Source organism: Euprymna scolopes, chromosome 14 (genome assembly GCF_053919585.1).
Source record: "Euprymna scolopes isolate OS-2025 chromosome 14, ASM5391958v1, whole genome shotgun sequence".
Lineage (NCBI taxonomy): Eukaryota > Metazoa > Mollusca > Cephalopoda > Sepiida > Sepiolidae > Euprymna > Euprymna scolopes.
Window position 1 is genome coordinate 53603011 of NC_136495.1, and position 21703 is coordinate 53624713.

The following is a 21703-nucleotide window of genomic DNA, read 5'->3' on the forward strand; positions in this document are numbered from 1 at the left end:
CAAAGAATTCCCACCACTGTTTTGTCCCCTTTTATATAAAATTAAACTAAATATAGCTCATATTTAGATTCCTTAAGCCTAGTGGTTGTCTTCTGAAATTCATAATTAGTTTTGGAGTGAATTCTGCACATACAAATATATAAACATATACCTAACTAATATATATATAGCGATATACATACATGTGTTTATAAAAATGTGTGCAAGTAATTTATTTATTGATTTATTTGTTAGAGCTGAATTTGAAAATTTTGCGCGATGATAGTTCTTGTCCTGGAGCATGTCAAGTAATCAAATGGATGAAGGGTTGTTTTGATGCTCTTGATAAAAAATATGTAAGTAACAATCATTGTAACTTTTGCAGTTTGATTTCATTAAAAATAAAATTACCTTTAATCATTTCTTAGCAAATTTTACTTTTCATAATTTAAAAATATTCATAAAAATACTTTTAAGCAACAAATTCACCAATCATGTGCACTATAGCTAATACCAGAAATTAAAAAATATATATATATTATCACAATTAACTTTTACCAAACAATAAAATTTAGTTTGCTATTGACCTTTATGGTTTCAAGTTCTGAAACTGCCAGTTTCTTATTTCACTATAAAATGTGATAAGTACCTGCCTTTCAGATCAATTCAGAATTAACATGGTTGACGTCATTTTCCATTCAGTCTCAAGTTCTCATACTTTACAGCCGGAAAATCAAAATTTAAAAAAGTCGCACTTAATGATTTTCACTAAACACATTAAAATTTATTTTTCTATTAAACTGTATACTTCTAACTTTCTAAAACTGTTTTAAAGTTTTTTTTTAATTTCTAAATGAGTCGCAGTATGTCAAAGCTAAAGGGCCCATGTGTACAGCTGTAACACGATGAATCGATCACTAGTGTGACAGCCATGAGTTACATCAAATGTTTTGAAACAGCACCAAACTGTTACACGATGGCCTGATCAATAGGATTAAGAATATGAGGATGTTGCTTGGATGTTCTTTGGTCAGAGTTGAAACTGAAGAGTAAAGGCATACCTGGAATTCAGGTGTAGCTGGCTCCTTCGCTCTCTTAGGCTGACGTCTTATGCTGATAGTCTTCTTGCTGGAGTTGTCTTCATGTTGGCACCGATTCGACATTTAAGCCAGAACAAAGCAACGCGCAACACAGATTGTGATGAGAAATCTTAACTATCTTATTTCTGTACATTATATTACAATATTTTACAATTTTAAAAACAATCAACAACTAATAATTAAGATTTTTAGATTATCAGACTTTGAGCTAACTACTTAGTCCTAACTACTGCTGAGGAGGGTGGTGCTCCCCCTCCTCTCATTTACAGTTAGCCAAAAATGTGTCTTTACCCCATGGCTGTTAGAATTGAAAAAAAAAAGGGGAATTATGCAATTGCATTATGGTTCCCCTTTTTTTCAGTGTATTGCTCCGCGTGACCAATTCCCACCCAGCTACGGCAGTGGGGAACCACACGACCAGTGGTACTAAAAATAGTGCCACACACAGCTATTTTATTGTTAAGCTATATGAAGATAAAAAATAAAATTTTGAAATTAAAAAGGAACTTTAAAACATACAGGTAGATAGAAAATTATTAAATTTTATTTTGTTTGGTAAAAAATTTTTTACTAGTTTGTGAACTACTATACAATTGCCAAATAAAATCATTTTAATAATGAAATAAGATAAAATAAGATTCTTTTAATTTTACAATCAAAAACTTATTGTTTGTGTTATTTTTTGTTTTTACAGCTAGAACAGCTCATTATTGGTGTGAGTATTGCATTTCTCTTCTATATTTTATTATGCATGTGTGATCCTAAAGTGATTCCAATTTATGATGAGCAAATATATAAAGCAATTCAAAACTTTTATATAGTTGTTCATTTTTGCATTCTGAATGATTCAGCTCTAATATAGTCCTGTGCATGCATTCCAACTAGTTGCTCTATAAATAGCTCTACATTCATATATTTTTCTAAAGATCTACAATACTTTTATTAATATTATTAATCTGGAATTTCTATAAGTGGCTGTTCGGGATTTCCTCTTTGTTTTTGTCCAAGAAATCGTTATCTTAATATAACAGGCCTGTTCATTATGCTCTGTCTGACAGGCTATGAGCATTTATTTATGCAAGCTTGAAGAAATGGTTGCATACAAGATTGTCAAGATTTTTTTCTTGAAAAAGTATATACTTTATTATATTATTAGTTAACACTGTTAGTCCATTAGATTAGTCAGATAACTTTGAATCCTTGACTCATTCAATGTACATACATGACTGATATTTTCCCCTAAAAAATATGGTATACAAAAAGACACATCATCATTCCAACCTAGTAACACATAAGCAAGTAGGGGTGATCCATATTTAACATTTAAAATTTTTTATAGCAAATGCTAGCAACCTCAATTATAACACATCTTACTTAACCATAGTGCCACATGGAAGTAGAATAGAATTAACTCTTGCTTTGATAAGAATTATTTTATAATATGTATAAAATTAGGTGAGACATTATTTTCAAGGAAAACAATTTCCTTTTTACAAAATTAAGTATTTTCAAATTGTTTCCATTTTTATATTATTTTTCAAATATTAATATATCCAGATAAATAAATATAAAAATTGAGTCAAAATTAAAGTCAAAATACTCTATTTCACATTAATTCAGCTTTACACAATATACACCATCTTTTTTATATACTGCTTATATATGTAGAATATCAGTTTAAGGTTAACTAATTTGCATATTAGTTTTGAAGAAAAGGACATTTTATTAATTATCATTTATTGTTTTTTTTGTTTTTTTTCATTTAAATAGTTCTGTTCTATTGTTTCATTTCTTAGACAATTATTAAGCATTCGTGTTTAACTGTAAATTTCTTTAGAGGAACTAACTTGATTTTTAACAAGTGAAAAGACATTGAGTTTTTTTTTTTTCCTTCTTTAGGGTCACATTTAAAAGAAATAAATTTGTATGAAATTATTTAAATATTAATGCTTATTTATCATATAATGAGTAAATGAGAAAGAATTTCTTTCATGTTTGCAAAAAAGTTATGAATGAAATGTTTATTATTTTAAATTAATGTTTCAAGCATTTCAAGAAGTGGACTTTATAAAACCAAGTAATTATATAATTTAGTCTATTAAAAGAATAATATATTCACTAGTTACAATTTTGAGAACGCAAAAGAATTGGCAACAAGTTAATGATTGAATTCTATGGAATTAGTAAGATATTATTTTGATAATATATTAGATTTATTATTGAATAGTCTGTTTTAAGATGCAAGAGTTGCTTTGTTTTCATTAATAAAGTCTGCTTCTTTGTGATACATGCTTTATTATATGTTACTAGTCATTTAAGTTGCAGGTTATTTGCTGTGTGGAATTTATGTTTGTCAATTATCCACATGATGAACACAAATCTACAAGAACCTGTCTTGTGACAGATAAAGGTGCTAAGTTTAATCTGTTCTGAATGACAGTCTTCTACAGATTGAAGGTTCACCCCTCAGTATGGACAATATTAAGAACACAATTGCAACTATTATTTAAGATTTATATCCGGTCATAGCTAACAAAATAAGAGCAAGATAACTCTGTAGATTAAATAAAAGGTTCCGTTCGAAACTCCATTCAAATTCCTAAGTTTTTCATAAAGATTTAAGAGTTCAATAAGATGCACCTAAAGAAAGTCAGAAGATTACATCAGTCGAAAGATTGTGAATTACATTCAAGATAAGATCAGTAATTTAAATAATCCAAATAATATGAACCTTAATCTATTATTTATTAATAGAATCAATGCATTCATAGTGTATTTATCAATTTATAACTTTTTAATTTCAGATCTATACCAACCCTAATGACTTAAATGTAAGTACTCCTTTAACTAATATATAAAGTCAGTTTGAAAGAATTAGGTGTGCTGTTTGAAGTAATTTTTTTTACTCTTGTTCACCCCTAACAAGGCATATCTCCACTTAAACATAATGGGCTATTATTTGGGACTATGCCCAGGAAAGATTAACAAGATGTTGGTTTACATTACATTTAAACTTCTGCATATCAGTACAGTCAGGAAAGCATGTAGCAGGAAGAGAATTCCAAAGTCTAGCTGTTTGAGGGAAGAAACTATTAGAATAGAAAGCTTTCTGGTATTTAGGGACCTCAATAGTGAAGGGATGAGATTTCGTTGCTTAGCAGGGTTGTCGGGGCTATGTACGTCGAGGGAGCACAAGTGCAACAAGTTCATAAGAGGACATTCCATTAAAGTATTTGTAAAACAAGCACAGAGATGCAACATTGTGGTGATGGGACAGGGACTGGAGCTTAGTTGACAAAGTGGGACCTATTAGATTGGAAACTATTTTTTGGACCCTATCCAAAAGGGATAGTGGTAAATACACCAGTCCAGATGTGACAACAATACTCCATACATGAGTGAATGGTGGCCTTGTAGATGTTTAGGATACTCTCAGGTGTGAGTAGTCTTTCAGTTCGATATAGGGAACCCACCTTCTTTGCAGCAGCCTTTGCAATGTTCTCAATGTATTTATTCCCATTCATATTGCCTGTGAATATTAGGCCAAGGAGTTTGAAGGAAGAATTCTCAGATAGGGTGTTCTTTGTCATGGATATTAGTGGTTGGAAAGGCATCTTGTAATTGTTAAAGGAGAGCAGCTTAGTTTTACTAGCATTAAATGTTACTATCCATTTGCGGTCCCATTCCACTAGTCTGGAGGTCAGTTTTTAACGATTCTGCTATTAACTTAGCTTTATGTATATTCGTTCTTCCTTCATGCATGTTATAGAGTATTGTATCATCAGCAAATATACCCATCTCAGACACAATATTATCAGGTAGGTCGTTTATGAATATCAGGAATAATAGTGGTCCAAGGATCAACTCCTGAAGCACTCTTGCATTAATATTATGCTGCTTGGATGTATGTCCATCAATGACAACTTGGATGGTCCTATTGTCTAAGAAGGATCTAATTATATTTAGTATACATTCAGTTATACCATATGATTTAATTTTCATTAACAGCCCTTCATGCCAAACTGTGTATGGGCAAAAGAGTGATAAATGAATTGCATTATCATCTAACATGGTAGTTTGAGAGTATATAACTAATCCTGATCACAACACCTTGAGCATTTAGCAGTTCTTTGCCGAGAAGAATGTCACCATACTGGAACAACCTCCTTATCTGATCTTGCTCCATTTACCCCAAATTCAAAGGCATTTATTTAAAAAAAAAAAAAAGCATCGAGATGACTGTAATGATGATATCCCCAAAGAGATCCTTCCACAAGTGCATAGAAATGTGGTAAAGAAGGATAGAAAAGTTCATTAGAGCCAAGGCGGGGAGGAATATTTTGAAGGAGAAACTAACAAATTTTGTTCTTGGGAATTGAAATGAATGGTTTGTGGCACCTGTTCCATTTTCAGACACACCTGATACTTTATTTGACTGATCCAAGAAAGATTATTTTTCATATACTGAAAATAGTTGTACATTTTTCTTTTCTTTTCATTTATTTTTTCACTGAATTTTAATCAAATATACTGAGTTTGTATATACTTTTGAATATTAATGAATGCTAAAATATATCATTTTCTTTTCTTTATAGAGTATCATTGAGTCATATACATTTAAGTTTCTATATATGCAAAATGGTATTGACATATACAGGCAAGTGACATTTTTATAGCTTGAATAAATTCATTTTCACAATGCTTCAATGTGTCCTTTGAAAAATCAGTTGGATGTATTTGAAATCTTCATTCTTAATTTGTTTTTCAAAATTTATCAAAAATAGTTTGGCATTTTTACTATGAATATAACAACCAGTGTTTTCTTAGATGTTTATTACCATTCATTATCATAATCTGCTTAATGTGAATTTTTTTTTAATTATTATTTTACTATGAATTTATAACAAATATACTACAAAAAAAATCCAATTTTAAGTAAATACTGAATATTATTTAAAATTTCAGCTAATATATTATAAATAATTGTATAAGTTTGTAATTTGATAGAACTTTACCAAATATAAAAAAGGTTAACATGAACTCATATTGTATCTTTTTGTTCAACACAACAGACATGGAAATGAAAAAGGCAATGATCATCATTAATATAATGGACAATATTTATGAGATGAAAGATATGTTTCCAACAGTTATTGTTTTATCACTGTTTAATGACAGTATCACAACGAACAAAATGTTGATAACTCTAACATACTTTTTTCTATGCACAACCATGGTTTTGCCTGTGGAATCCCTCTCCAGTTTAGGAACAATCTGGAGATTGTTTGGTAAACGTTTTCTTTCAGATAATTCGACGGATAAAGTCTAGGGAGTTTAAGATCCGGTGAGTGTGAAGCCCATTTAGTATCATATTTCCTACTAATGAAATGATCACCAAAAGTGTACTCGCCTGTCATCGAGTGTCAATAAAACAAAGATAGTTCAATATTCAACAGTGAAACTGGGTGGACAAGCCAGACAGAGACTGAAAATGACTTGTTGCAAATGTGGTTTGATTGTAGAGAGGATTATAAAACTTATTAAAGATTACGTGAATGACATTTTTGAGTAGCTTAATAACACCATATTGTAATTTTGTTGTGGTTGCAGATGGGAACTATTTGACACAATGGTTAAAGTGTCCACTAATGGGCTGGGAGACTCGAGCTCATTCCTCGGTTGATAGTATTTGATGTCCTTTTGTTAAGCACTCATTATAGGGTGAACAATAAAGATTAATCCTAGGAAGAAAGAGGGATTCTCCCATACACTCCAAAAAGTAGCCTTTAGGTTGTCCTCTGTTATGCTCCACCTCTTTACATTTTTACATTGAAAGTTCAATAAAAGAGGGATATAAATAAGTAATACATTTGAGAAAGTTAATACATGATGCCGTTTTGTAGTTGTTGCTGCTGATGATGATGATCATCATCATCATCAGCAGCATCGTTTGTGTTCAACATGGTGTAACATAGCCATAGCATTGTTGTCATTGAGCAACAAGTCAGTAAGGATTAGTGATTTAAAGTTGGTTTGGATTAATCAGAAATATCTGACATGGAGGTCCATTTCTCCCAAATAGCAGGGATAGGGTCTACCAAGAGGGTATCTGGAAGTAGTGGTTTAGCTGAAGGATGGTGGATGTAGGGACGATTGTAGATGGCATGCTCTGTGGTCTCCTCTCCGATGTCACACTTTCTATAGATGGTGTCTATACCCAGTTGATTTTGGTGAGCCAGTAATTCTGGGTGGTGACTGCTTCACAGATGACAGTGTCACCTGCTCCTTTCTGTTTAGGTCTGTCTCCACTAAACGGTTAAATTTCTCCTTTCGATCACTGTAAATGCAGTTGATTTTATCATGAAATGCCTGGGCACCTAGTTGTTTGTCTTATGGCCATTTTGTCCAACTCATAATCTCAGCCTGGTCTGTAGCAGATCTCTCTTTGACTTGGAAATCAGCCAGTTTATTACCAGTGATGCTGCAGTTACCAGATACTCTTGCGCTTGAAGATCAGAGAAGAGTCAGAGGATTTGCTGTTCATTGTTGTTGCAGAATGTATTTGATGGTGTAAGGACTGGAGGCATTGCAGAACTGATAGGTTGTTGCTTATCACTCTGGCATTTTGAAGATGCTCTTCAGCAAGGATGATCTTGAAGGTCTTCTTGAGTGTGTTGATCTCTGCTTAGAAGAAGTAACATTATTTGTCGGTTGGTATGGCAAAAGGGCGATGGACTCGGGGGGGGGGTCATTTGGATGGTACGTGGTAATGACAATTCCATCACCATTGATTGCGTTATCACTTGTTGCTGACCCACCTGTGTAGATGTCGGGATCATAGGTGTCCTAGCTCTCTTCCAGTTTTTGTAGGCCTCACTTTTTGCTAGCTTCCATATCCCAGGACTTTCTCCTGGTCATCTCAAAGATATGGATACCTGTCTCCATCAAAGGAGGGAGAGGTTCTGGTGAAGGTAGCAATTATGTTGATGCGAAAATGGTGCTTCAAGTGAAATTTGCCTTCTCTCACCAGCGGAGCATTGCTGGACTTCTTTGATGGCTATCTGGTAGTGTGAATTTTTTGGCTGTTGTCACAGTGACTTCTCCAGAGCTATAATGCTCAGCTGGATGACTCTTGTATTGATAGCAGGAAAGTTCGCCTCCATCAAAATTGTTTCAGCTGGAGTTGTCTTCACTTTTCCTGTTATCACTCAACCTGTAAAGCATTACCAGATTTCTAGTTTCTCCATCGTAAACCGTGAGAGTCAGAGATGCCATGCTGCTGCATATTCAGCCATTGATCGACCAGTGGCAATATAGGTGGACCATATTGCTTTCTTGTCATATTCCCAATTGGTGGCCACCAGATACCTCAGGGCTTCTGCCTGTGCCATATCTTCCTGCCAATGATATCTACGTGGAAGGATAAGGTGAGCTCGTCATCATAGGTCACCCCAAAGAAATATGGGAGTGACATAATATTGTAGGAAATGACCATTCAACATGAGGACTGGTTATTATTGTGCCTCCAGGGTATTCATACTGAAGAGGTGGAAGATGGAACTCTCAATCCCAAAGTCTAACTTCCATCTTCCACCTCTTGCTCCACTATATTCTGATTGCTGGACATCTGCATCTTGAACCCAGACAGCAGCAGTATCCGCAAACAGGTTAACCTACATGGTTTGGATGAAGGTGGCCAAGTTATTGATATAAAACAGGAATAGAAGTGGGGAGAGGACCAATCTCTTTGGGATTCTGTTTCAGTGTGACAGTCTTCCTGCCATTATAGGTTACCCAGGTGATATGGGTGGAGAACCAGGCCTGTATCCATTGGATAATCTTGTCGGTACGCCTAATTTTTGCATCTTCAAAGAAATGCATCATGCCATACCTTGTTGTAAACTCAACTAGGGCTAGTGCAGTCCTGTTCATTGGTTTGCTCTGGAAAGCCCTCACTAATGGATTATGATAACCGGAACAACTGGTCTTCAGTGCTGCCATCAGAACAAAAGCCTGCTTAGTTTATGTAAGCATATTGTTCATTTCAGCAATGAATTGTAGGCAGTTTGTGACAAGTTGCTCTGTCACCCTACCTACCATTGAGGTTAGTGAGATTGGCTTGTAGCTTTCCTTCAACAAGATAACCTGGTGGGTCCCTGACTGTCGGTTAGGCTTCAGCCACTGTCCCAGTGACAAAGTGTTGCATCCCTCTGCCTGTTTTACAGGTATTTTAATGGTAGGTGCTACAACAAACTATGAGCCCTTGTGCCTCCTAGACGTAGGTACCCTCGACGGGTCTGACAAGCAGCAAAATCCCACCTCTACACAGAAGTCCTTAGATGTAGAAAGGTCTTCTGCTCTAGTGATTTCTTCCCTGGGACTACTGGACTTTGGGGGTTCCCTTTCAAGTTCCTGCTTCCCTGGTTGTGCTGTCGTGCAGAGGTTTTGGTGTGATGTAAACAGACATGTTGCTGCTCAACTTTCTACATAATATCCTTGCAAATTATGTGCCAGATAGTAACCCCTACATTAAAGTGGCACTGTGCCTCATTTGGGGTGAAAATGCAATAAAAAAAAGATCAGATTTTTTCAAATGTTGTTGCTGTTGCAAAGGAAAGAATAAGAGAAATTGTTTTCATATTACTTGGATTTTTCGGAATATTATTCTCATCATGAGTGTTATTTTCAAAATGTTTCAATCGATTTAACTTCCAACCTTTTCCAGTGTATCTTGTTGAATATAGGACATATGGAAAAGGTGAACTTATTTAAATGTGTAGGGAAAACCACCTCAAACAAAACTTGTGTCTGAGCAATGGACAAACATTTTCATTGCAATCATTAAACCATAAAAAAATAAGTGAATTGGCAAATATGTTGTTACTTTGATGGTCAGCTAGTAAAAAGAGGAATAGAACTTGTCGACTTGTGAGTCATACATTTTATATTAAATAATCCAATGGTTTACCACTCCATCAGCTCATGATCTGGAACTCCACATATTAAGAAAAAGCAACCCCAACATATCCGTGTTAAAAGTTGGGCTGTATTAAAAAATATTATGGCTATTTTTTTTCATAATTGGTTGTTGTGAATAATTCTGCCTTCTCCTCATATTGCCATTAATGCTATGTGTATAATTTTAATGCTATGTGTATAATTTTGCTTTTCAGGAATGATAATAAAATATCTGGAGCCTGTACAGCCACTGAAACTAAAAAAGCCACCATCCAACTTTTACGGACTATAATCGTACTTAATCAAACATTAAAACCATTACCTGATGATGTGTGGCTTACTGTTAAACTCTATTACCATGATGAAGGTAGATGAAAGATTTTTTATCTAACATGTTCTTAATGATATTTCCTTTTGTCATCTCAGATGTATTGGTTTATGGTTATAGTTGGTTGGTTGGGGTTTATGGTATGTCAACCATTGCTGGGTCATTTTTATGCTGAAATTTTACATGTTTTGTGCACAAGTAATTTGGACATCGATTTGTTTTGTAAGCATATATTTTGTAAACAAATAGCCTATAATAAACAATACTTCCTATTTAACCCATAAATGGGACACTGATAGATCCATATCAAAGCATACCTGGGAATGATGATGACTAAAGGGTTACTCCACCCTTCCTCCCAAATTAGGATCTCACCACCGGATACCTTTTAAGACCATATCCACAATCATCTCACAAGGAAAAAAAAGACTAGAAATCTTTTAAACAAAAATAAGATATTTATTAAGTAGTATAGCAGGAGAGTTGACTTGAACTGAATTGAGTCTCTACGTGTCTCACATGCAAATTATTCTTGAAAAAAAAAATGCAATTTCTGTTTGGATACTGCCATCCATAAATAATCATCATTCAACTGATTTGTGGCATTGACTATGAGTTTGTGATTTCTTGCAATCAGTATGACGATATAGGGTTTTAAATAGAACAGTTTTGTGTCACTTTTATATCCCTTCAAGCTCCAACTCCTGTCCCATTGACAAAATATTGCACTCCTCTGCTAAAACTTTAATAGCATGTGCTCTCATGAACTTACAGCACTTGTAACCACCTCAATGGAAATACCCCCAACTGACTTGACAAGCAGCAAAATTCCATCCCTTCACTATAAAGATCCATAAATGCTGGAAAGCTTTCTACTCTGTTTCTTCCTTCAAACTAAAAGACATTGGAATTCCCTCTCTTTTCTGTTTCCCTAACTGTACTAATTTAATTTTAGTTTTGATCAAAATTCATTATATGATTTTGATTTTAGAAAATATCTAAAATTTTAAATATTCGAATGTGCCCATATTATACCCCCTAAAAGCCTTTAGAATACTCCAAAGAAACTGAAATTTTGGGGATAATTATTAATTTGTGTAATGGCTATTGTTAAAATTTCACTAAAGTCAAAACAATTTCCACCCTCTTTTTACCCTCGTTTGCATAAAACTAAATTAAACTAAATATAACCCTTATCAATAAGTAAATAACTTCTATAATCTGAAGAATTTTTCAGGATCTTCTTGAATCATCTGGAATCATTCTAAATTGTCAGGAATCTTTCAGAATCTTATATTTTAGTGAATTTTTCTGAAGAAAAGTGAATTCCCTTTCATAATGAATAGAAAAAATCTATGACAAAATCATTGTCTAAATGGCATCCCATAATCACTATTTCCTCTAAACTTTTCTCTATCTCATCTCTAAAAGTCTAGATTAAACGAAGTCAGAAATAACGAGATATTTCAATTCCAGTGTACATGTTTGAAAGTCTTTTTAGCATCTTTTATGTTAGAGTGTAAGATATCTTTTATCAATTATAATTCAGTCCAAAGACATTACGATGTCTAAGCAAACAGTAATTACAGGTTTGAAATTTTATTTATAAATTATCTGAGATTTTAGAACCATTTTAAAATCAAGACCTGCTAATCAAATTTTGGGTCATTTTATGATCAATTTCCCAATGACCAATGAAATTCAAGTACAATTGGTTTTCATATGTTCCTAAAATGGCAGAATTAATAAACATCAATTACAAATTCATTATGCAATTCTTGAGGTTAATTTCTCAATCATGTATAATTAGATGTTGTCTATGAAAGTTAAATAAGCAAGAAAATAGAGAGGTTTATGAATATGAGTATTACATAATTATTCTGAAAAACAATTCTGTAAAGTAGCACAATCATAAAGAAACAGAATCATTTAAAATCTCATTAAAAAAAGTGCTATAAAACAGGCCATGATGTACTGCTTAGTGTTCATTATGACCCTTTACAGATAGCAGCTGTGTCTTAAAATTTATAATGATCAATTAATTAGTTCAGGAGTGAATTGTATACATACAAATATATAAACATACCTAACTTTATAAAGATAAAGATGTGAGTTGATCAATGTTTGCTTCCCTGAAGCTTTTTTTTTTTTTTTCATCTATATTTTAAAAACCAAACTACATGCTACAATCTAGTTTAGTTTTGAGATTGAGTTCAGTTTGAAAAAATGCCATTTAATTCTTCTAATTAGCCATTATAATGAAAAAAGCCCAAGTCTGAGGATGCTTGAAAGAAGCTTTATTTTACTGAGAACTATACAGAGATGAGCCATTATGAGTACTGTAGTTGATTTATTGAAAGAAAGAAAGCTCAGGGAAGTTACTCACTTCTGGAGAGCATAAGCGGAAGTGAAAGACTTCTTTTTCAGCAAATCCATAATTAATAATTAACTGAACAAATCACCCATCTCTCTCTGAGTTATCTATGTATTTATCTTGCCCTTCTCTAATATTTCTTAATGTCTCTGTGAGCATCTAAAGAAAGAGTGTCTCTCTTTTTAGGTATCCTCATCTAATTTACATACATGTATTTGTATACACCACAAACACATCTAATCTAATACTAATTAGATTGCAAAATAATAGGTCTCTTTATTTCTATACGAGAATAATAAAGAATAATATTTCTCTCATTAAAATAATATTTCTCTCATTAAAATAATGATAATGATGATGATAATGATAATAATAAGGATAATAACAATAATAATATAGAAATAAAGGAACTTAGTATTTTCAGTTATGCAAGAAAAATGTAATCAAAGTAGAATACATAGTGGCTATAGCTGTCATCCAACAAGTCACAAGTATGTCTTGCAAATTATTATTATAATTATGATTTAAAAATTACATCACTTTGGAGAGCTTTACTAAACAGTATCATCTTTTATTATTTTACTAGTAGGATTAATCATCCCAGAATGAGTTCAAAAGACTGATATATGCTTGGCCCTTTTTGCGGTTTAGTATTAAGATATGCGAGTTGGGAAATGTGGTGATGGTGGGAGCATTATTGTTATATATTTCTTATTTCATGTTGAGATAAAGATCTGTTAGCATGTCAGACAAAGGTTGAAGGAAAAGGATCATTGACTGAGTGATAATATCCAGTAGTAGGCATCTAAAATGGTCTGTGTGGGGGGAGGGGTTAGTATCAATCATATTCAGACTGTTTCCCTTTCTCATAATATTTCTCAATATTAGGACTTATGTCTTTGGGGCATACAAACAAGGTGTTGACCCCAGGCATCACCAGCTCTCTGCATGCCATTTTGTTCAGCTGTAATAACTGTTTCTATTTTTCTCTCTTTTTTTTTTTTTTTTTTTTTTTTAACTCGACCTGAGTGTAGAAGCAGGACTAATTAAGATAAGTTGTACTGTTTAGATTTGTGACCAGACTTTTGATTAGTGCAAAACGGTTACATTTCAAAAGACTTGAAAGTAATCAACAACATCTGAAGATGCATTTTTTTTTTCCTGATTTCAGTTACACCAGCTAATTATGAACCTCCAGGTTTCAAACCTGCCGACTCTGAAGTTTTTCAGTTTGAAAATGAAGCATTAAACATAAAAGTAGGCAATGTACCAACTGTAAGTATTTCACATACTTATACTATTTGGCCTCATTTGTTTCTTTTTCTTCTTAATGGAATATTTCCAAATGCTAAGATAAGCAAGGTTGGTATATATATATATATATATATATATATATATATATAAAACAACTCAGCAATTAATCTAGTTATTATTAAAAATTAAATTAGCAACTTAGGGGCTGTTAATCCATCTAAATATTAATTCAATTGATTTTGTCATCTCACACCCTAGGTTGGTAGAATTCATGCTGACTTACTTATTCTCCTACTTCACTCCATGGTCTAAGTGTTTTTCACCCATAAATGTAGGAGTAGACATCTTCCTACCGGAGTAAAACACACTTGGAGCCATGGGTGGTTTTGCTGTCAGAATAATAATTAGAGGACATATAATAATTTATTTATTTAGACAACCCAAGAATATAACGCATGAATTATATGACAGGAGCAGCATAAGTGATTAATAACAGATGCGGGTTAAACACAACCCATTCCTTTAAATCAAAAACTTATATACTTAATTTGTTAAATAAGCCATTGTAGCACGTTCTGGACCTATCTGATTAAATTAATTATTAAATCATAGTCGCCTTCAAGTAATCAATGAACCGAAAACACAAACGGCCTGAATTACCTCCCTTTAACCATTATAAGAAACAAAATCGACCCAGTTTCAAACAGAATTAACTAGCAGTACTTAACAACTTAATTGGAGTATCTCCCTTCAAATCTTCCTAAGCAACGACATAAAAAGACTTCTCAAGTAAAATAACTATGAATCTTCAGACAGTAAATAGTTCAGAACACTTCACCCGAAATGTCCTACAAGGTTTATATATATTTAATACACCCATTTTACTTTATTCTCATATTCAATCAAATTCTAAACCGGAAATGCTATTATATCCATGTACCAATAGAATGATATATAAACATTACTTGCCACTAATACGAAACTAAAACTAACCATAACATCTTTACAAGGTTGTTATGGCCATAATATAAATATAGATACCAAACTTTTGTTTACACTCTTCTTGCTAACTAATGAATTAATTGAATTACTGTTTAGCATTCAGATCTAGAGTTGAAGTTTTTATGGTATAATGAATTATGAAAAATAAGATTTACAAGGATTTTCATGTCAATCAATTTCAAATGAGGCCAAAATGTTTATGCAATATTTCTTATTGTCTTTAAAATTTCTGAAGTTTCCATAAGTCTTTAACTAATTTCAGTGTTTTTATTTCTTCATATCATTGTATTTAGGTTGAATAGGTTAAGGGCGGTGGGGGAGGGGGCAGTCCGCCCCAGGCGGCACATTCCAGAGGGCAGCATTTTGAGAGGGTAAAAAAAATAATAATAAATGAAAGCTAACAAAAAATCTGAAATTTATGCCAAAAAGATTGTAAAACATCAGGACTTTTAGAGATATCATAATCAGAAAAATGTGTCCTTATTTTATGAGCGGCACATGTCAGGGGCGGCATTTTGAGAGGTTAAAAATAGAATAAATAAATAAAAACTAACAAAAACATCAGAATTTATTTTTACCAAAAAGGTTGTCAAAAATCGGAACTTTTGGAAGTATTGAAATCAAATAAATGTGTCCCTATTTTACGAGCAGCCCATGTCGGGGGGGGGGGCATTTTGAAGGGGTAAAAATAGAAAATAGAAAAATAAATAAAAGCTAACAAAATATCTTAAATTTTATACCGAAAATTTTTTAAAATTCGGAACTTTCGGAGATATTGGAATCGGAAAAATGTGTCCCTATTGTACGAGCGGCACATGTCAGCAGGCAGCATTTTGAGAGGTTAAAAATAGAAAAAATAAATAAAACCTAACAAAAAAGTTGAAATTTTATACCAAAAATGTAAAAAAAAATTTGTCTGATTCCCTAGGTATATATATTTATAATATAATATATATATATGTGATGGAATGATTCCAAATTTTTTACCGATTTTGTCTTAAATTCCTGATTCGATAAGATTCCCGATTCCAATTCTTTTTAAATTTCTAAATATTTAATAAGTGATTTGTTTTTGTCTTTTTTTTTTTTGAATTACTCTAAAACCTTCTCACGTCTGCATATATTTTCGCAAACAAATAATGCACTTAGTGTGTGTGTGTGAGAGGGGCATATATTAAATATAAGGGGGGTTCTAAACATTTTTCTCAACTGTTTTCTGTTTAATTGATTGAAAATAATGAAACAGCTAAAGATGCATTTCTCTTTTAAAACAAAGCCGATTTGCATTTGTCATTAGTTGGCAAAATACTATTTCATAGACAATTGAAAATAATTAACGATTGTTATGAAAAATAAAACTGTATAGGAACAGAATATTTAACAAAGTCCCCTCTTCATTTTAAACATGAGTTTCTAAATAACATAGTTACTATATAGAAAATAATTCTTAACTTAAGAACGGATGTGAATGTATTCTTATCTATTCTATACGTTATCTCTACCAAAGAATGTTCATGTGTTTACCGTAATCATCAATATTTGCCCGGTTATTAGTACTGACAATGTCATAGATATGTAGTAGATTGATTTGTTTTAATGCAAAAAACGAAACAAAAAACAAGATACAGATAATTATAATAGAAATACTTTTTACTAATATTGTGAGAATTTTAGACTAACACCCTTAGCTAAAAATTATATTTTCCTTTTGTTTTATTCAACTTTCATTTTGTTTATGCGATTGCATATGGACACCTTGAAAATCTTGCTGGAAAAAAAAGCACAAATAGTTATTTTTAAATTTAAACTTTCATACATTAATTTAACCTAAAATGATGAATAATACTCATTTACAGGTTACTCTAACATTGTAGAAATGTTCACTAAGCCGAAGTCTGACTGGCAAGGTTGTAAAACTATGCATAATAGCTAAGACCCCCCCCCTCCCAAAAAAAAGCTTACAGAATTTATTTCCATGAGGAAAATAATTTTTGGTTAGTGTTCTAAAATGTTACAATGTCTCTGAAATGAAAAATCATTTTACGTCCAATTAATATTGCTCAAGCATTTGTCAACTGGAAGGATCTAGAGATCTGACTTGTTGAAGGAAACATAGTTGATAAAGTAGAGCAACATTTTATTGAGAAGGAAACTAAGAAGTGGTGGGAAATTCTAGCTAGATTACTGGACATCATCAAGTTTCTCGCCAAGCAGAATCTGACACTACGGGGTCATCGGGAAGACATCCATAATGATGAAAGAGATAAAGAAAACAAAGGGAATTTTTTAGAATTGGTAAATTTATTGGCCAAGTATGACCGTGTGCTCCATGAACATTTAGTTAAAGTTAACCTGGGGAAAAAAAATCGCTATTTCTTATCTGTCACCAGAAATTCAAAATGAATTTGTGAGCATTTTAGCATAGCATGTGAGAAAGAAAATCATCGATCAGATCAAAGAAAGCAAATATTTTTGCATAATTTTTTATAGCACTCTTGATGTATCTCACAAGGACCAAATGAGTGAGGTGTTGCACTATGTAACAATTGACGAAAATAAAGTGACAATGGAGGAGTCGTTTCTCTGCTTCATCGAAACAAAAGGTAAAAGCGCAGAGGATGTTTCTAAATTGATTTTGAGAGAACTGGAGAACGATGGGATTCAAATTGATGACTGCATTGGCCAGGCATTTGACAATGCTGCTATTATGGCAGGCCACCGATCTTGTGTGCAGAAACAAATTTCTAAAATCAACCCAAAAGCTCTATTTGTGCCATGCACTAACAATTCATTAAATCTGGCTTGTGTACATGCCGCTTCTGTAGCGGTTGACTCTGTTACATTTTTTTGCATACTGAACCGGTTATTCTCTTCTTTTCTGCATCTACACATCGCTGGGACGTCTTGATTTAGTTGACCGCTCTAAGTATCAAGCGGACTATGAAAACTAGATAGAGTAGTTGAGCAGATGCTGTAAATGATGTGGTAAAAAAGTCGTCCTTGCCCTGGAATAGCTCACAGGAGGAGGAGAAAATGCAATCACAACATCAGATGCATCTTTAATTCTTAACTCGGTATTGTCGTTTCCGTTTCTTTTATTTCTGAGCTTTTGGAAAACTATTCTCCCAGAAATCAATAATGCCCAGAAGTATCTTCAAGAAAAGGGGCTGCAACAAAGTTCTGTCAGGCTGACGGCATTGAGAGATTGCCTTCTTCAGAATAGAGAAAATATGGTGGACACTTCAATAGACGAGTCAAAAAAACTCTGCTCTGAAATGGGGATAAGCATGGAGCATCGTATCCACAAAAAGAAATGAATGGGTGGTGAACGATTGACTGGTGCAGCACTGGGGTTTGATACTGAGTTGAGACGGGAAATGCTGTCTATCATAGACAGGTTGACTGAAGAAATATCTTGCAGATTTCAACAAGTTCACAATCTTGCAAGTAAATATGCTTTTCTTACTCTGTCATATCTGCTTGATGATTATTATGATTGTCAGCTTGGTGAAGTTGACGAAGATATAGAAAAAAATAAATTCTTTGCCAAAAAGGAAGAGATTACAGTATTTTGTGAAAGCTTGTGGACCTCTTGAACTATTGAACTTTATACAGAGATACCACCTTGGGGTTCCATCCTTAATATTGTGATCTTGCTGCGCATTTTCCTTAACTGAGCTATTAGCGTTGCCAGCTGTGAGCACTCTTTCTCGAAACTGAAACTCATAAAAAACTACTTTTGATCAAAAATGAGCCAGACAAGGCTTACAGACTTAGCAATTCTCTCCATAGGGAGGGAACTTGTCAATAGTGAATTTTGACAGTTATTGATAACTTTGCCGAAAAAAATGTTTGTAAATTTTCAACCGACTTGATGCCTTGCGATAGTTCTCTCACAAAAAATAAATTTATAGCCTTATTTTCAATTCATAAATACTTTCATTAAAAAAAAAATTTAAACTATTTTTATAAAGGATTGCAACATTATCAACCACAATAACTTTCTTAAATTTTGCGTTTAAACCAAGCGATTGCACACATGGGTTTCAAAAAGCACGGATACAGGACATTTTTTTCTCTTCAAGAGGCTCGACCCCTTAATAAAAATATTATGAAGAAAAAAGAAAACTACATTGGACTATCTTCTCCTTAATACAGCCATGTTTTTTGTGAAAATTCGGAAATAACAACAATAAAAAAGTAAATAAAAATGATTTTATCCTTTCTCAACCTTTTCATGTTTTCAAATATTCTCATTTAAATTTATAAAAAAATGTTTTTTAAAATGTGTGACTTTCCATTTCTTAAATTTTGTGCTTAAACCAAGGGATTACACACAAAGATTTCAAAAAGTGCCAATATAAGATGTTTTTTTTTCTCTTTGAGAGGCTTGACCTCTTAATAATAACATTATGAAGTAAAAGAAAACTACATCAGACTATCCTCTTTTTGATACAGCCATGTTTTTTTGCGAAAATTTAACTTTAACAACGGACTTTAACAACAACAAAAAAAGTAAATAAAAATGATTTTATCATTTCATAACATTTTCAGGTGTCCAAATGTTCTCATTTAAATTTATTATTATATTTGTTTGTGTAGCCAATTAATTTAATTTAACATTTTTTTATAATCTGAATATATTATTATTATTGGTTTCTTTTGTTTCATATTAACGTTTACATAATTCTTTTCAGATTAATGTTTACATACTTATTATTATTTAAATTATTAAAATTATTAGTATTCAAATTATTGCAAAGAAATTGTTAAATAGGGGAATTGTGTAAACATTAATCTGAAGGCAATTGTGTAAACATTAATCTGAAGGCAATTGTGTAAACATTAATCTGAAGGGAATTGTGTAAACATTAGTTCAATGAAAATAAATATTTTGAGGGCTTTCTGGAATTTTGAAGGTTTTAACAGGTTGTCATATGCCAGCAGTAGGCTGGGGCGGAAAAACGTAATCATATGCCCCGGGGGATGGGGATCAGGTAATTGGATGGTAGTGGGTGGGGAGAGGGCAAAACAGGTAATTATGTCAGTGCCAAATTTTCCAACCGCCCCGGGTGGCAAAAACTGATGCTACATCACTAGTTACATTTCAAATTATTGTTCTGGTTGTGAGTTGCAGTAAAAAAAAAAAACTCTAGTTTTCATAAAGCAAGATAAATATCAATTATTTAAATAATGATGAATATCATTATGCACAGTGGTAAGATACACTATGTCTCATCAAAAGTGTGTGTGTGTGTGGGGGGGGGGAACATGAGAGTTTTAAATGCTGTAGTGTTTCAACAGTCAATAACACATGCAAGCAGTTTATTTCAGGCTTCAATGATTCTGAATATAAAAATATGTTTCTGGAAATCATGAGAGTTTAGCTATTTTATAGCTTTGTTTACATGTGTAAGACACATGGATATAACAAAAGTTTTTATTGATCTTAAAAATTTTGTGCATGTTTACCAAATTAATTTCAGACTTCAGAGCTTCAATGAATCCAAGGCCAGAAAAGCAAGATGTTCAGAGTATATCTGCTGGAGAGTATTTGCTTAGTTGCATGTCTTGATGATGCAAATTTAAAGTGTAGTTTCACTATAGCTTTATATGATTTTGAATAGATGGCTATAGATTAGCTAACAAAGACCTTGCTGAGTGATACATTCTTAATAACTTTAGAGATGTTCCTTGTCTTCAAACTTCTGCTGATAGTAATGCACAGGTAACATTAACAAGAAAAAAATGTTAATATTAATGTTGTGGAGAGAGAGAGTAAGTGAATGCTTCGATTTTTTTCCTCCCAAGTTTTTCCAGCTAGCTTCAGTTGTTCATTGTTACATTGTGTCCACATCTTTTCTTCATAAGCATTAAAAGTACATCATAACTGCTTGTTATCTTATTAAAACAATTTGTGTAAAGATAACATGCATGAAAAAGAAAGATTTATTCTTATTGTATACATAATGAGATGTTTTTCTGTTTCTTTTTTTTAGCCATTCCATATGTAAGTATACATTTTTATTTAATCATTGCTAAAATAGATTCATCATCCACTCACAATACACTAATCCTAAATCGAACGCTTATTTTGTCATAAAGAGTTAAAATCTCATTCTGATGCAAATAATAGCAAATAGTTGATATTTTATTAAATTTCAAGCTTTTATGCTTGTACACAATATCAGCCATTTGTAATAAGGCATTTGAAGAGATTGCCTTCATAATTGTGTTAGAAGTGTGATACATGTTCAACCCCAATGAAAATCCTTCAAAGATTTAAGATAAGAGTAAATAGGATTGTTGCCGTATCAAAGCTGGTGCACTAACTATTAACTTTTCCCTCTTAGACAGGGTTAAAGAGTTTCTAACCTAATAAGTCTTGCACCATTTGCCAAGCTCCAGTCCTTGTCATATTACTGTAGTGTTGCATCTCTGTACTTGTTTTGCAATGAATTTGTGGTAGGGTCTGGTCACTTTTTTTGGTTGGACAGCGTCAGTGAGACACTTAAGCAGTGCCACTACTCCTGTCAATAGGGCAATCAGTCTTACAACTAAGAAAGTAGACAAGGTAAAAATGGCAATGGCAAAAAAGAGAAGATAAATGCAGATAAACAATTTTAAAATTAGAAGCTGTATTTATTGTACCATAAATACAAGTGGAAATACTATAGAACTGGAGGAAGACAATAAATGATGATTCTG

The 21703-nt window shown here is 32.7% G+C and overlaps 2 protein-coding genes across 2 annotated transcripts in view; one reads left to right on the plus strand and one right to left on the minus strand.

Annotated features, from left to right (window-relative positions):
• The window catches only part of LOC145293014 (ropporin-1-like protein), a 223299-nt gene that overhangs the window by 91423 nt on the left and 110173 nt on the right, over positions 1-21703 (minus strand). The gene's annotated exons all lie outside the window — the stretch shown is intronic.
• LOC145292734 (uncharacterized) overlaps positions 1-21703 on the plus strand; it is a 99304-nt gene that overhangs the window by 26820 nt on the left and 50781 nt on the right. The window contains exons 4-10 of the mRNA XM_080138772.1: positions 235-335; positions 1774-1794; positions 3884-3910; positions 5675-5736; positions 10253-10404; positions 13911-14101; positions 20995-21005. Of these exons, the coding sequence (XP_079994898.1) occupies positions 235-335; positions 1774-1794; positions 3884-3910; positions 5675-5736; positions 10253-10404; positions 13911-14101; positions 20995-21005 (565 nt within the window). The remainder of the gene's footprint in view (positions 1-234; positions 336-1773; positions 1795-3883; positions 3911-5674; positions 5737-10252; positions 10405-13910; positions 14102-20994; positions 21006-21703) is intronic.